At 32.8% G+C, this 15,488-nt stretch overlaps 1 protein-coding gene across 12 annotated transcripts in view; it reads right to left on the bottom strand.

The window, feature by feature from the left end:
• Positions 1 to 11,405, bottom strand: part of LOC111281629 (uncharacterized) — a 29,081-nt gene extending 17,676 nt beyond the window's left edge. For 8 of the 12 annotated variants that reach the window (XR_016329198.1, XR_016329197.1, XR_016329200.1 and 5 more), the window contains exons 1-10: positions 10,940 to 11,319; positions 8,525 to 8,615; positions 8,293 to 8,377; positions 7,993 to 8,077; positions 4,903 to 4,972; positions 4,210 to 4,279; positions 2,614 to 2,659; positions 2,217 to 2,466; positions 1,936 to 2,141; positions 1,760 to 1,834 (exon numbers count right to left, since the gene is read on the bottom strand). Coding sequence is in view for 5 of the 12 variants with exons in the window: in XM_089746450.1 (XP_089602576.1) it covers positions 1,760 to 1,834; positions 1,936 to 2,141; positions 2,217 to 2,466; positions 2,614 to 2,659; positions 4,210 to 4,279; positions 4,903 to 4,972; positions 7,993 to 8,077; positions 8,293 to 8,377; positions 8,525 to 8,615; positions 10,940 to 11,055 (1,094 nt within the window). In the remaining 7 variants the exon portion in view is untranslated. Of the gene's footprint in view, positions 1 to 1,759; positions 1,835 to 1,935; positions 2,142 to 2,216; positions 2,467 to 2,613; positions 2,660 to 4,209; positions 4,280 to 4,902; positions 4,973 to 7,992; positions 8,078 to 8,292; positions 8,378 to 8,524; positions 8,616 to 9,171; positions 9,308 to 10,153; positions 10,230 to 10,939 lie in introns of those variants that run through there. The other 4 variants (XM_089746451.1, XM_089746449.1, XM_089746452.1 and 1 more) reach the window with 4 other exon arrangements.
• Between the last annotated feature and the right edge of the window lie 4,083 nt (positions 11,406 to 15,488).

Here is a 15,488-nt window from a genome sequence, read left to right as displayed (position 1 = left end):
TCTCTCTATTTACAGCAGCATCTTCATTAGCTTCTCCAATTTTATGATTAGGATCTATAGAGGTATTTGCAGGTTTACATGCAAGCTTCCCAGTTTCCTTCAGAAGATCCATCACATATTTCTATTGTGAGATAAAAATACCATGCCGTGAGTGAGCTACTTCAATTCCTAGGAAGTACTTCAATCTCCCTAGCTCTTTTATCTCAAATTCTCTAACCAAACACTGTTTTAGAGATTCTCTCTCTTTTTCATCATCTCCAGTTACAATTATATCATCAACATATACTAATAGAACTGTGACTCTCCCTGAATCAGAGTGCTTGATAAACAATGTGTGATCTCCTTGACTCTGTTTATATCCCATTGCTAGCATCACTTTGGCAATTCTCCCGAACCAAGCTCTAGGAGACTGTTTAAGGCCATATAAAGCCTTTTTTAACCTGCATACTTTGTTTGCTTCTAGATGACCTTCAAATCCCGGTGGAACCTTCATATATATTTCTTCTTCCAAATCACCATATAAAAAAGCATTCTTTACATCGAATTGTTGAAGCTGCCAATTGTAATTTGCAGCTAATGATAACAAAATCCTAACTGTATTCATCTTGGCAACTGGAGCAAAGGTTTCCTGGTAATCCACTCCATAGGTCTGAGTGTAGCCCTTAGCCACTAACCTGACTTTATACCTTTCAATAGTACCATCTGCCTTGTATTTTACAGTGAAAACCCATTTACACCCCACTGGATTTTTTCCTTTAGCCAACTCTACCAATTCCCATGTCTGATTTTTCTCTAAGGCCTCCATTTCTATTTTCATGGCTTGCCTCCATTTCTCACTGGATAATGCCTCGAATAATGTAGTTGGAACAGAAATAGTGTTTAGGCTCACAAGAAAATTGTTGTTGCTGATAGTTCACTTACCACAATGGCAGGATTAGGAGATGTTTAAGTTAATCACTCGTTTGTTCTAAAAAATGTTCTTCATGTTCCTGGATTGTCTACTAATCTGATATCTATACAAAAAATCATGTGGTCTGTGGCTCCTGAGTCAATGACCCAAGAACTCGTAATAGGCTTAGCCGAGACATTTAATCCATGAGAACCGGAAGCTTTACCTGAACTAAAAACTTTACCCAAAGAACATACCATAGTAGGCTTTTCAAGGATTTTCAATAAGTTTCTCAGCTTTTCAATCTCTTCCCTGTTGAACTCTCCTTGTTTCTGAGACATCTGTAGTACTCCAGTGATTTTCCCAGTTAACATTTCCTCAAATTGGGTGATAGTGATATTTTTCTTTGAAAGGGTTCGGCAATGAAGGCCTAAACAAGATTCGGCAATGAAGGCCTAAAAAAGTCGGCAATGAAGACTGAAAATTTTTCTTCCCAAGAAGAGCCTAAAGCTTTGATACAATGTGAAAACTGAATGTATATTGAAAAACTGCTTATATACAATTATACAAAATCTTAGGTTTATATACAACTAACTAGGGGTTAAACTAGGAAACTAAATCTTCCTTAATTCTAGGGATACAAATACTTAATTCTAGAGATACAAATATAAATATACAGATTACAAGATTACAACCAGCTGTAAATAAGTGTTTTCCCACATTATGCAACAGAATTCACCTTTTTTTTTTTTCAGACACAGGCATGTACACCACTCAAAGATGTAGGGAGAGTTAAAAAGCAATCAAAAAGAAAACCTACATACAATTTATGCATCTACAAAAGGTAGAAGAAGCTAAAACTATACTTACCCAGAAGCCCCATCATGGTAAAGCTGTGCCTGTTCCTCTTGACTTCCTTCATCAATCGACCACCAACCCAATAACCTGATTTACAGACAGACAGAGATTAAGTTGTGTCAATTCATAAACAGCAAGATCTAGCCTACCAAAATTGTCTGCCTATTTAGAAACTAAATAATCAGTACCTAGAACCACGGTGCAAGAATCCCAAGCAATCATGGGCTCTTGATGAAATTCTTAAGTATAATCCTGTGCCAGCCCCACACCGTTGTAAAAGTACAATTTTCTCTATTAACGTTGACGCAGCAAACAGCACACCAGCACCTTGCAGTAGGAAAAGAGGAGAGAACAAAATAGGAAGCGGTATATGTCTAGCACCAGGAGGTGTTCCCTAAAATTTGAAACAATCTTAGATTTATTGATAACATATACCAATCACAGCCAAGACCACCAATAACACACATACCTCTAAATGCATGCAAAGAAGGACTTGAAAACCAATTATTGGAATTTTCATGATGTGACCCCCAACTTCTTGCAGGCTACACATTGTATCCAGATGCTGATCTTCTTCTGGCATACCTGCTAAGCCACTGTTCCAGTCAATATATCCGATAGTTGTGCTAGGTGAACCAGATTCTAATACTGGGGATTCTCTATGAATTACTGGATTGGACCACTTTGTACAGACAAGAAAAGCAAAGCTCTCAGCAATACTGCATGAAAAAAATGTGTTAGCATTCATCACCTTTTTCTAGTCACTCAAGCTCAAGCAGACTATCATGGTGCTATTTCCAGGAACACAGGTAAATAATACTCAAAAAAAAAAAAAAAGAGTGAAATTAAAAGCTACAAAGGTGTACCCAAAATTTATGAACAAGACCCACCAGCCAAGAGCACCAAAATCACCTGTAATATTTGTAGAGGCAAACCACAAACAGTAATCAAGAAGGAAATTTTAACCAAAAAATAAAGTTAGATCAATCAATTTATGGCCTCAAAAAGTTCTGCAAACTCCAAACTACAAGTCTAGCAACTAAATTTTCAATAGTCATAACAAAAAAAAGGAACCAAAGCACCCATTCATGCAGTTAGATTAATCAAATTTTGGGGCTTCAGAAGTGATGCAGATTCCAAACTGTAATTCTGGGACCCCAATTTTCCAGATTTTCTGTGAGCATGGAAACATGCAAGCACAAAATGCATGCATGCAAGCACAAAATGCATGCATGCAAGCACACACATACATGTGAGTGATAAGAGAAAGATTAGATGTACCAAAAAAAAAAAAGATATTACAACTTGATTCTGAAGTATACTAGTACCAACCATAAACACACTCAAACATGCTATTGCCCCAAGAAAACAGGATCTTCATGAATCCCTTTGTTTGCACCACTTTATATGAAGAAATACCTTCTACTTTTCCCTTCTCTCTCATAAAGGCCAAGACTTCATAGAATTTTTGAAGATTAAAGAAACAGAAGTTGTGGCTAGAGAAACATCTCAATAAGAAAACCACTGCAAATCAAGGATCAGTATGCAAGGAAGTACACCATTCTATAATGGAGGCGGATTTATAATTTTATTGATATGATATAGAGCAATTTAGCCAACAACCCATGCCAACTCTGCATTAATAGGATAGTTAAGATGGTGATTTGATAAAGAGATCACTCTAAATGATTGACCTAATACAGTAAGTACCGACAACCAAAGGCCTTTATAATACCACAAGATTATTCCTTATATAATAATAATAATAATAATAATAATAATAATAATACAACAATAACAACAAACAAAGCTTTATATCTCATAATAATAACAACAACAAAAAACTAAGCCTTCTATCCCATGATAACAACAACAACAACAACAACAACAAACTAAGCCTTATATCCCATAATAACAACAACAACAACAACAACAATAACAATAAGAACAACAGACTAAATGACTCCTAAGGTGACAACTCAGCAAACTAGGTCTACATGATGGTATCAAAATTTACAGCTTCTGAAACTGAAAAACACACTAATGATCACCTGTATCAAATTGCCCTAAAGGGTTGAGAATTTCATTTGGTCTCAAGCAAAATACACTATCCAATCTACGAAGAAAAACACTCAAGCTTCTGAAAACTCCAGGACTAAAATGTTCTTGTTTTTGTTTCTCTCTTATAGAAAGTTAGAAACTACACAGATCACTCCAGTTTATCCAATACTAGTCATGAACCACATGAACTTTACCAATCCATATACCTTTAAAGAATCAGAAAATGGTATTAAGTAATTTGTCACTTTGCCTATACAAGAGTGATGTGTTTTTCTGGAATGATATAGGTAACTGGATGAAGAAATAGAATATAAACCTCAAATAGACAAGCATAACATTCCTTGTTAGTTTGTGTGCAACTGCTCATAATTGTATTAAAGTTAACAGACTAAAGAAATTACCACATAACTTCAGAGGGGTGAAGACTGTAGCAGCAACAAAGAAGACCATAGAAATTGCAACCCAGAAGTGCTACATATCATAAATAGGGAGCTTAATTAACAGTCAATCTTATATCTACTTGACAGGCTTACATCCCAAATAATAATAAAAGTATTTTATTACAAGTACCAAGTTTCTCAAAATGCTCCAGATGTTTGCCTTTATACATAAACATAACACAGTAGCCACACATAAAAAAAATCATAAGGTATTCTAAATATTTCTTTTTTTGATAAGTGAGAACAAAAACAGTAAAGGCACTAAGGGGTTACAACTTCCAATCTTATCCACTAATTCATAGACTCAATTTATTAATATCCATTTCACCATTCCCCAAAGTCCCTTCTATTCAAAGCCTTTTATAGTTTTTCTTGATTGTCTGCATGATATTTAATAAAAACAAGAAGAAAATAACCAAAAGAAAAAAAAAGAAAGAATAGCAGGGCTATCCACTTTGTCCATGAAAATGCTTAAATCTGAACGTTATGGATAGCTTGAAAGTGCTTAAGGTTCAAAACGAATCCACAGGATCAAATATGTGAAGAGAATCTTCATTTTTTTATTCTGAATTCTCTTAGAATACTTAATATGTAATTCAGTAAAGAACCCCATAAAAAGAGGACCACCATTTTGGTGAGTTCAGTAGAACTTACGGGTAGTGTTTCCCAAATTGTTTCATCACTAATGCTTTCATCATCTCCTGGCATCAAAGCCCTGCACATTCTGAAGAAAAAAAAAATAACATCAATAACTAACATAATGGCTTAGAACATGATAGAAAATTGAATTACCAGGAAACAAGGGAAGGACAGGAAAAAAAAGCTTCAAATTTCAATCATTTAATGCTGAAGCTAATCCTAATCCAAATTTTCAGTATGCAGTGCTAAAGTGAGAAGCATAACAAAGAGAAGGAGAAAGGCAAATCTGATATATTCCTATGGCACATACCTAAGACATCGCAGGCTCCATTTGCACTTGTTACTACAAAAGGCAAAAAAATATAATATCCATAAAATACTAACTACTTAGCTATTTCCGTTCATTCAGAAGTCACGAAGCCACCAGAAACTAATACTTTTCTCGCTTTTACATTTTTTCTGAAATATAATGGTCTCAGTCTAGAAGGGACTGCACAAACAATTCAATTCAGCAGGCTTCATCCCCTGATGATGATATCATACTAAATTTTTTTTGGTCCTTATATAAAAGTAAAACCAGTAATGACAAAGAATGATGAGAGCTGGGATGCCTAGCAGAAACAGTAAATCTTCTTTCTTACGTAACTCTCAGGAAACTTATCAACCATTCATCACTATTACCAGCTAGTTTCCGGTTTGGCTGTCATACTCTTTGGCTGACTAAATGAAGCAAATATTTTTTTTGTCTAACATGAATTTATATACTTCAATCTATACCTTTTTTTACTCTGAAAAGTTTACATTAAAAGTCACCATCTCGCCTAGGGCATTTCACCTTTTAGAAGCAACTGACTATTGAGCTAATGCAATAGTTTGTATTCTTTACTTTGAAAGTTTTTTTTTTTTCCCTTATGTAAACTTTTCACCATCTTGCCTAAGGCTTTTCACCAAAGCTACTGACAAATTGAGCTAATGCAATTAATGCAGAAGGTGTGAAACAGAATTCTAACAGCCCACGTAAACCCATGATTATAATACACAATAAGGTAAAGGTGAACGTGGATATTTGCCTATGTCCTATGAGACGATAATGCTACTGTTCTCAGCCTTCTATATTTGTTATTGATCCCTGAATAAAACTAAATAGTAAAAAAATTAAATAAAAAACTTGGATGCGTTCCTTTCCTAACATGAAGTCAAGTTTTAAAATAGACAAGTCTAACGACATGGAGAACGCCAGTAAACATTGTTTCTTGATGACCGAGTGACGCCACTTCTTGGCTAAATCCTAAAGGCTAAATGCTCAATTTAAGATCAAACGTTTGATTTGCTGCTCACATCAAGACCAAATCTATTATTTGTTACAAATTAGTATCTTAATTTTTTCAGATTGACATATTAGGACTTTTTTATGGAAACTCAAGTTTGAACCACATGCACCGTTAATTTGTTAACTGTGACAGATGTTAATGGAACATGGCACCATGATGCTAAAGAGTAATCATACATGGAAAATGCTGCTTTTTGTCAATAAAAAAGTTAAAAATTAAGAAATTTAATTAAAGGGAAAATACAACAAAAATACTTATTTTTTAAATGAAAACAGGAAGTCGAAATTAAAAAAAATTAATTAAAAAGAACATACAACAAAAAAAAAGAAAAATTTTCAGCTTGTTCTACAAAATTTGCTGCAAATTCCTTTAAAAATTCTTCAGATGGTTCTTCATAGTTCAGCTCCTCTTGACTTCATATTTCTTTAAAATTTTGTTCAAAATTTAAAAAGAAATTCATTTCCTCACCAAATAGAAACCCCAAATCTCTTCTCAAAAGCTTTACTGTCCAAAACAGAAATCCCCAAAATTTTCGTACCATCATCCCTTTATCCATGGAGAAAGGCTTAATATTAGAAAATCAGTGGACAAAGGGCAGCTAAGCTTAATTCTTAACACGCCTGATTTATAGGCTTATTTGATCTCAAATCCCAGCAACACCAAATCCGGAGTTGAACACCTTGCTTCATCCGATGTAATAGATTCCATACAAGCAAATATAGTCCCTTTTTCTCTTGGGTTTCTTTGGATTTATTTCCAGACATGTTTTGCCTTTGATGTTGGGCTCTTAAGGCAAGCAATTGATTTTTGAGTTGCAAACCATACTCAAGAGTCAAGACCTAACCTCTATTTTGGTCAAGGGTCCCGGCTAAGCTCCTCCCTTCACCTTCAAATTCCCTAACTTCAAATTGGGGAGTCTTCCTTTACCAATGGGTCTAGAAGTATATACTACCTCCAACAGATCAAGATATGGCTATAATGAAGAATAGTAACCAGCAGCAGAAGCCAAGGAAGAAGAAGACTAAAAGGGGTATTAAAGGTAACCTCGGTGTTGGCATTGTCGAGCTGGAGGTCAGTAATCACCCTCCTTTTTTAGTCTAAAGGTTAAACTTCTTGTTTGGAACACACAAAAAAAATATTTGTGGTTATTTTTTTGTCTATTGAAGATTTTACTTAGAGGTTAGGTTTGGAGATTGAAGATTACTATTGAAGATTTTACACCTGATGACAAAAAAAATTCAACTTGAAGTTAGAAACTTGCACATTATATTTAAAAAATTAATTTTGCCATGTGTCATGCCATGTGGCTAAAATTTAACATGTCAGCTTATTATTTCAATGGTTCATGCGTTTTCACAGAGTGTGTCTTTCACAGGTCATTTCGATCAAAAAGTCCTAATATGTCAATCTCAAAAAATTTAGATACTAATTTGTAACAAATAATAGATTTGATCCTGATATGAGCAAGAGGCCAAACACTTGGTCTTAAATTTAGCATTTAGCCAAACCTAAATGACCAAATCAACTGTTGACGAGGACAGACACATTCCAAAATTTCAGATTGGTACCTTGGAACCCAATCTGTCAAATCCACAGATAGAGAACACTATCTGACTCCCTGCATTATTTATCAGAGCCTTATATTGTTCCACAATAACAATGAGAAAATGCATAAGAAAGAGTTAACAAGCAATGATGTTCAGTTAAATAAGTAAAGTCCATGATTTGACAGACTATTAATGAAAAGTTTACAAAGTTTTTTACATTAAAGTACCTGATATTGTCAATTAGAATAAGTATTTCAAAAGCCAACAATGGAAGAAAGACAGTCTTCAAGTTTATAGCAGCAACGCCATGAACTGTGACAAAAGAATTAATAAAGTTCATGAACAAGCCCCATCAAAGAAGGAATTAAACATTCCTAACAATTTAATGTTTTACTTTACCTATGACTAAGAATTAAAATTTTGAAATATTGATCATAGAAGTGAAGTAACCTAACTAAGAGATATGAAAAAAAAAATTCAAACCCCATAAACATGAAAACAAGGGAAAAAAAGTGTTGGCTTTATACCATTTACACTCTCAAGATATATACAGAGAAGCAGTTCAAATGCAATGAGTAGTGGTATCGCAACAATGGCATGACATGGTGCCCACTGTCCAAGCAAAAAAACCTCAACAATTATTGCCATAAAACTTGATTATGAATTTGAAACATTCACATCAGAAATACAAAATTTGTGTTTTAGTTTGTCAAAGTTTAATTCAAGTAAAATGAGGGTCATAGTAACAACTAGACATACTTGGCGATTATGGGGGACAGATGGAGCAGGTAAGGAAAACCTTCCACCCGCAACAACTCCATGAAACATCCAAAGTGGGAAAAAGATTACCCTGCGATCCAAAGCCATTAAATAAAGCAATTAATACCAAAAGCCAAAGTACAGAGATGATAAGTAAAAGATAAAAATCCATATGCCCAGTGTATGGGATGTCATATTTATTGGCATTTAAATCAAAAACTACTGCACATAAATCTACAAGTTCAAGTTGAATCAGCCACAACTTGAAGAAAATGAATCTAATTCACTCATGAAAATTTTAGTTCTGTGCTCTTCAAGAGCATTTGGTAATGCAGAATTGATCCAAAACAGTAAAAGGAGGAAAGAAAAGCAAGATTAGGGAAAAAAAAAAGACTTAAAGAAAACTTAAAACTTTCTGCTGAAAGGCCAGATTTATAGCAGAACATGACAACCCTCAGCATTTCACGTTTCATTTGAGGAGATGATGACCATCATGTAATATTAATCTGCAACAGCGATAAAATCCAATACTAATTAAAACCTAAGGCTCTGTACTCAAACAGCCAGATGATCAATTCTTCAAGCTCTTCTTTGAATGAAAAGAATCCACCTAGCAACTTGAGCACCCTCAGCCTCCAAGTCCTCACCATTGACATGTAGAGTGATGGTGAAGTCAAACTAGCTCTTGAAAATGAACAGTCCTTGGATCTGATATCCTCACTAATCCATCTCACCAGCATCCACATGACATCCCTGGTGCCCCACACCCCTAGCTTTTCTTTACTGTCCAATCACAACAAAAATACCTCCCTCTTCAGCCATGAATTCACAAATACAGTAATAAGTTGCAAAAAAACCCAATAATACTGAATCTCCAACCATTTTTCAATAGTTAAAATCAAAAAGCTTGAATTCCCAACTTATGAAGTTCAAATGATTGACTTTGAATATAGTTTATACAATTCTGAATGTCTTAATATCAATTCACTGCATAGAAAACTCGATAGGAAGAACAGTAGCTTCTCTCCTTTACTTTGATGATATATTTGGTCTAGTTGTTGAATATTCTTGAATTTAATAAAGTTCACTCTCCCTTCTGATCTGGATAGCAGTTTGAGGCTTTGAGCAGCTGACATTCATAACTGGACTATATTAAATAAAAAAGTAATTTTATTTTGAGATTTCAACAAGATCCTAACGTGAACTTCAAACCATAGTTTCACAGGAAGCCCTCTAGTTCCACCTGAAGAATGAAGATTGACCTTAGAATCCAAGTCTGAGAATTGTTATAATACTGTTGTTTAGAAGCTAATAGCAACAACAAAAGAGGCAAGCAGGTGCACGTCATCCGTTTTTCTTTATTCATAATATGGTAAAATATCTGGACATGCTATCCAATAAGCACTGACAGACCAGACAGAGTAAAATTTCATACTATTCTAAATACTAACAATGCGCAGCTGAATATTACCAAGAAAGTTCATAACATAATTCCTATTTCCAATAATATTCAATTTCACTTTGTGTTCTTGTCTTGTAGTATATTTTACCACTTTTTTCCAAAAAAGCCTTCACTCATACACCATTTTCACACACAAACAATTTAGAGAGTGGAAAAGAATTCCATACTTCCTCCACCCTTCTGGTCCAGAGGCTTTTTCCTTTCCCAAAGAGTCATAGTACAACCATCAGTAAGAATCCCCTTCTGCTAAAATAATAGACAAAATGAGCTTCAACTTAGAGAGATCACGCAACTGTAAGTTTCGATGGCAAACAAACTGTAACTGTGTTCAACAACTCCACTGACAAATTACCCTCAAACGTTTTAAGTGACTTTTCTGGCATTCATCTCCAAGTTTTCTTGCTTTAGTTTTCAACATGAACCCTCAATTCCTCAGCACCTTTGGTTTATGTTAAATGTTTGGCATTAATTTCATCTCTAATAACATAACAATATCCATCCAATGCACCCAATTACAGATTGAAAAGAAAACCTCATATTCTTTACAAATTATATTAATTTTAAAATCATTAATTTATCAAAACTATACTACAAATCCATCGTTTGTTTGTCAACAAAACAATTCATTTTTTGTGAAAATTCCTCCCCTTTCTACCACCAACTTTGCAAGCAAAATCACTTTCTCTCCTTAAAAATATTAAATTAAAACGTTAAAAATAAAGTTTTTTTTTTCCAGCAATAGCAAGCGTTTCCTTTATAATAATTAAAACTTTTAATTAATACTCACAGAACCAAAAAAAAAAAAAAAATCTAAAACTGTCTTTCTAAGGACTACGTAATTTTTAAAAAAAGGTTCAATTCAAAATTAAGCGAATTCAACCAAAATCAAATTGAAACAAAAACATGAAAAAATAAATAAAAAATACACGAGAAAGAGAGATAAATAAACTGACCACCAAGTGTTAGAAACGGCATGATCCAGCTTAAGAAGGAGCAAAAGCGTGAAACAAAAAAGAAGGCTATGCGCTGCCAAAGCCTGCGCCGACTTCCACACACGTCTCCAACACATCTTCTTCTTCAAATTTCCAAAGCAATAACTTCAATTCATATGCAGAGGCAGAAGAGAGGAGATCCCTTTTCTCTTTTCTGTAGATTTTGTTTGGAGTTGTCACTAAATAGAATCTTTAGTTGAAAGGGAAAAGGAAAGAGTTTCCTTCGGAGATTTCGATGGGCGCCAATAACCCCATTTACGTTAATTTTCTTTCTTTTGCTTTCTCTCTCTATCTCTTCAATTCTGATTTTTTTTCCTTTTTATTTTTTCCAATTGATGAGTAAAAAGCAAAACGCATTTACTCTCTAATCTATCGCTATTCCTTGGAGAAAAAACAAATTGCGTTCACGCCAAAGCAACGTGCCGATGCCTCGATTTGTTCTTTCTATTTTTTTAATATATTTTACTACTTCATTAAGCTCTCTTTTTATTTTATTTAAAATTTTAAATTAATTTATATTTATACATCAAATACAAAAATAATTATAATATATTTTTATTTTTAATAAATTCATATATAATTAAAATTTTAAATTTTATCATTTTTTATAGTTTTTACCGTATTGTCTTTTCGTAGTTAAAATTAACCGATTTAATTACCCCAAAGACTTATTTTTTTCGGTTATTATATCTGCAATTCTGAAAGCGTTTGGAATAAAACAAAGGAATCCGCTGACAGGTCGACTTCGGGACTGTAATAGGAAGGTGCAATGGGTTTGCAGCATATGGTTTTCCATGAACACGTGGCAAGACATGAGTGGTTATTTATGGATAAAAGTAACAAGATTGTCATCAAAAGGAACAGTCGAAGAAATGAGTTAGTTTGGCTCAGGTGTTGCAAAATCCAAAGGCCGACAGCTGGCTTTTTATCTGGCTGTAGTTAGAGTTACACGGGAGAATAAAGGTTTAATTATATTTTAGTTGTTACCATGTGTTTGGATTTTTTCTCTCCCTTTTTTTTTTTTTAATATATTTTTGTAATTTTCTCCGTTCATCCTCCTTTACTAAAATATCTTTATTGCTAGGATATGATCACTAACCTTTCTATTTTGATTTTTGAAATTTTTAGTATTATAATATATAGATTTATAGACTTATCATTAGACATAAATTAAAAAAAATCGTCACTAATTTTTTTTTATTTAGGTATAATTGACCACTTGAAATATATTCTGATCTATGAAAACAATGTTAGGTTCGAGAATCGATTACGTATTGAGAATGTTATAGCACTCTTATAGCATCAATCCAAAAGATAGTACTAGTTTGGTTTTAAATTATCCAAGTCATAACCATTTTTATGATTTTATCAAATAATTTTAATATTAAAAATTAATCTTAAAACTATCTCAATAGTTTGGTAGCAACTTAAGATAATCTTCTCATTTTAAGAGTATTCATTGAGACTAGTGTCTCATTTTAAAGAGGCTCTATCATTGGATTTATTAATTTATTTTATCCTAAAAAAATTAGTAAAACTTTCCAATAATTTAGTATGGCTTATTTCAAAGCAATCATCCAATAGTTTAAAGGATGAAAATTATTATTATCTATTTAAAACTAATTTTTTTTATTGAAGGGATTTTTTTTATTTTTTTTATACTTGAAAACTTTATTTGAAAAGATATTTTAAAAAAAAAAAGATTTTTTATAAGAATATATTTTTTGACTTTCAAAAACAAAATGGTAGAAATAAAATTTTTTATTTTTATTTTTTTTAGAAAAAAATATAAAGCCAAAAACATAATATATAAAAATAATAACTTAAAAATGAAATAAAATAAATGAAATAAAATAAAATAAAATAAAAAAACCTGCGATGGGGTCAGGTTGGTACCAAAGTCAGCGCGTGGATTCTAACTCGGGTTCACGCGGATCCTAAGCTTTCCAAAATGTTACCATTCTAGAATATTATATAAGGCAGCACCTCAGTGTTTTCTTAAAAATTACTTGAGCCTCTCTCTACCTTCTGTTTTCTTTGTCTTCTTTCTAGAAAATCCACCAATAAATTTAATTGAAAATTGATAATCTCATTAGTTTCTGAGGATGTTGTCAAAAAATTCAATCGAAAATTGAAAAACCCATCGATTTTTGAAAAACATATCGAATTTTGAAAATCTTACAGAAATCTCGTCGAAAACTTCAACTTTCACCGAAAAATTTGCCAAAAAATTCAAAGTTTAAAAAAAAACCTAAAAACTTTAGAAAAAAACCAGATTTCTCCAAAATTTGCCCAAATTACTCCCAGAACCTCTCAGAACCATCTCGAACCCTAGTTCTAACCCAAAAACCTAAAATCAAACCCACAATTTCAAATTGAACCCAGAATCCCAAAATTAAACTCTTATAACCCATTTTTGCCTAAAATTTCTTAGATTTTTTTCAATAATTTTCTGTCAAATTTTTGTGTGTCTGTATTCTGTAAAATCAATCTAATTTATACGCATCCTAGGAACAATTTTAGAAAACAAACATAATCAATTCTAGGCTTGAATCCTAGGAATACATTCTATCCACATGAAATTTTAGGTCTAAAATTTTAGCAATCACATTGATATGATCCTGCATTAAAAAGTATGACTATATGGGATTTTGATTTTGATTTTCTTATTCACATACATATTGGATCCCAAAAGGATTGAAGAAAAGAAAGAAAAAAATTATAATAATAATAATAATAATAATAACATAAGAATATAATAAGAATATAAATATATACACAAAAATACCAAAAAAAGAAAAATAAAAATAGAAAAACAAAAGTAAAAGTATAATAATAATAATAATAATAATAATCAAATAATAGTGACGTTAATAAAAAGAGTTGACCCAAATAGGCTCGGACATAAGTGAGCCTAATTAGGCCCATATACCAATGAGCCCCTAATTGGGCCTAGATACCAATGGGTCTAATTGGGCCCGGACATAAGTAGGTATTTATAGTTGTCTCTTTTTGCACATCTTTGTAAGACAAGAATATTGTAAAGACCTAGACACACACTCTATTCGAGTTGAATAAAAAATAATCTTCGAGTTTGACAAATGACTTGGATTGAATTAAGGTCGGGTGACCGGGACTAAACCATAGGTTAAGATGAAGTGACCAGGATCAAGTTGAGATTAAAAATAAATGATCGAGATGAAACCATGAGTCATAAGAAATGATCTGCATTGAGCTAAGATAAGATGACAGGGGATGAAACCACGAGTGAAAAAATGAAGCGATCAAGATCGAGTTAAGGTCAAAAATAAATGATCAGGATAAAATCACAAATCATAAGAAATGATTTAGACTGAGCAAAGATTGAATGATCGGGATGAAACCATGAGTCAAAATAAAATGACCAAGATCAAGTCAATGGTCAAAATGACCGGGATAAAATCACGAATCATAAAAAATGATTTAGACTGAGCAAAGATCAAGTAACCGGGATAAAATCACGAGTCAAAATACAACAACCAAGATTAAGTTGATGTCAAAAATAAATGATTGGGATAAAATTACGAATCATAAGAAATGATCTAGACTGAGCCAAGATTAAGTGACTGAGATGAAATCACGAGTCAAAATACAATGATCAGGATCGAGTCGAGGTTAAAAATAAATAATCGGGATAAAATCACAAATCATAAGAAATGATCTAGACTGAGCTAAAATCAAGTGATTGAGACGAAACGACAAGTCAAAACACAGTGACCAGGATTGAGTCGAAGTAAAAAATAAATGATCAGGATAAAATCATGAATCATAAGAAATGATCTGGATTGAGTCAAGATCAAGTGATCGAAACAAAACCGTGAGTCAAAATACAGTGACTAGGACCTAGTCGAGGTTAAAAATAAATAATCAAGATAAAACCACGAATCATAAGAAATGATATGGACTAAGCTAAGATTAAGTGACCAGAATGAAACCATAAGCCAAAATACAATGACCAGGACCGAGTCAAGGTCGAAAATAAATTATCATGATGAAAACCATGAATCATAAGAAATAATCTAAACTGAACCAAGATTAGATGAGTGGATAATGCAAATGTATGTCCTATTTAAAATGTAAATGAAACATCAATTGTGGTACTAAGGCATCCGTATTCTCATTTCTGCACCTCTTTAGCAAAGAAACCATCATTCATTACCTTGAATATTTATTTTCACTACATATTTTAGCAAAAAAACCCTAATGAATGCATGTCTTTGGCAAAAAAATCATCTTTTATCAACCTGAATGCACATCTTTGGAAAAGAAATCATCTTTCATTAGCCTGAATATTTATCTTTATCCTCAAGAGGGCTATGGAAGCTATTTTGCTCTTATTTTGAAAGAATTCATCTTTGGTCTTTGTCTCCTTTAATTCTTTAAAGTAGCGCATAATTTTTTTATGACTTTGTTCAATTATGAATCATTATCTTAATTTCAAAGTGTGGGATGCAAGTTATGCACTTCTTCC

The sequence above is a fragment of the Durio zibethinus genome, chromosome 17, assembly GCF_047325235.1.
Source record: "Durio zibethinus cultivar Kanyao isolate XHJ-2024 chromosome 17, ASM4732523v1, whole genome shotgun sequence".
In the NCBI taxonomy this organism is placed as follows: Eukaryota; Viridiplantae; Streptophyta; class Magnoliopsida; order Malvales; family Malvaceae; genus Durio; species Durio zibethinus.
Note: the sequence above shows the minus strand (reverse complement) of the source record. Positions and strands in the feature narration are given on the sequence as shown.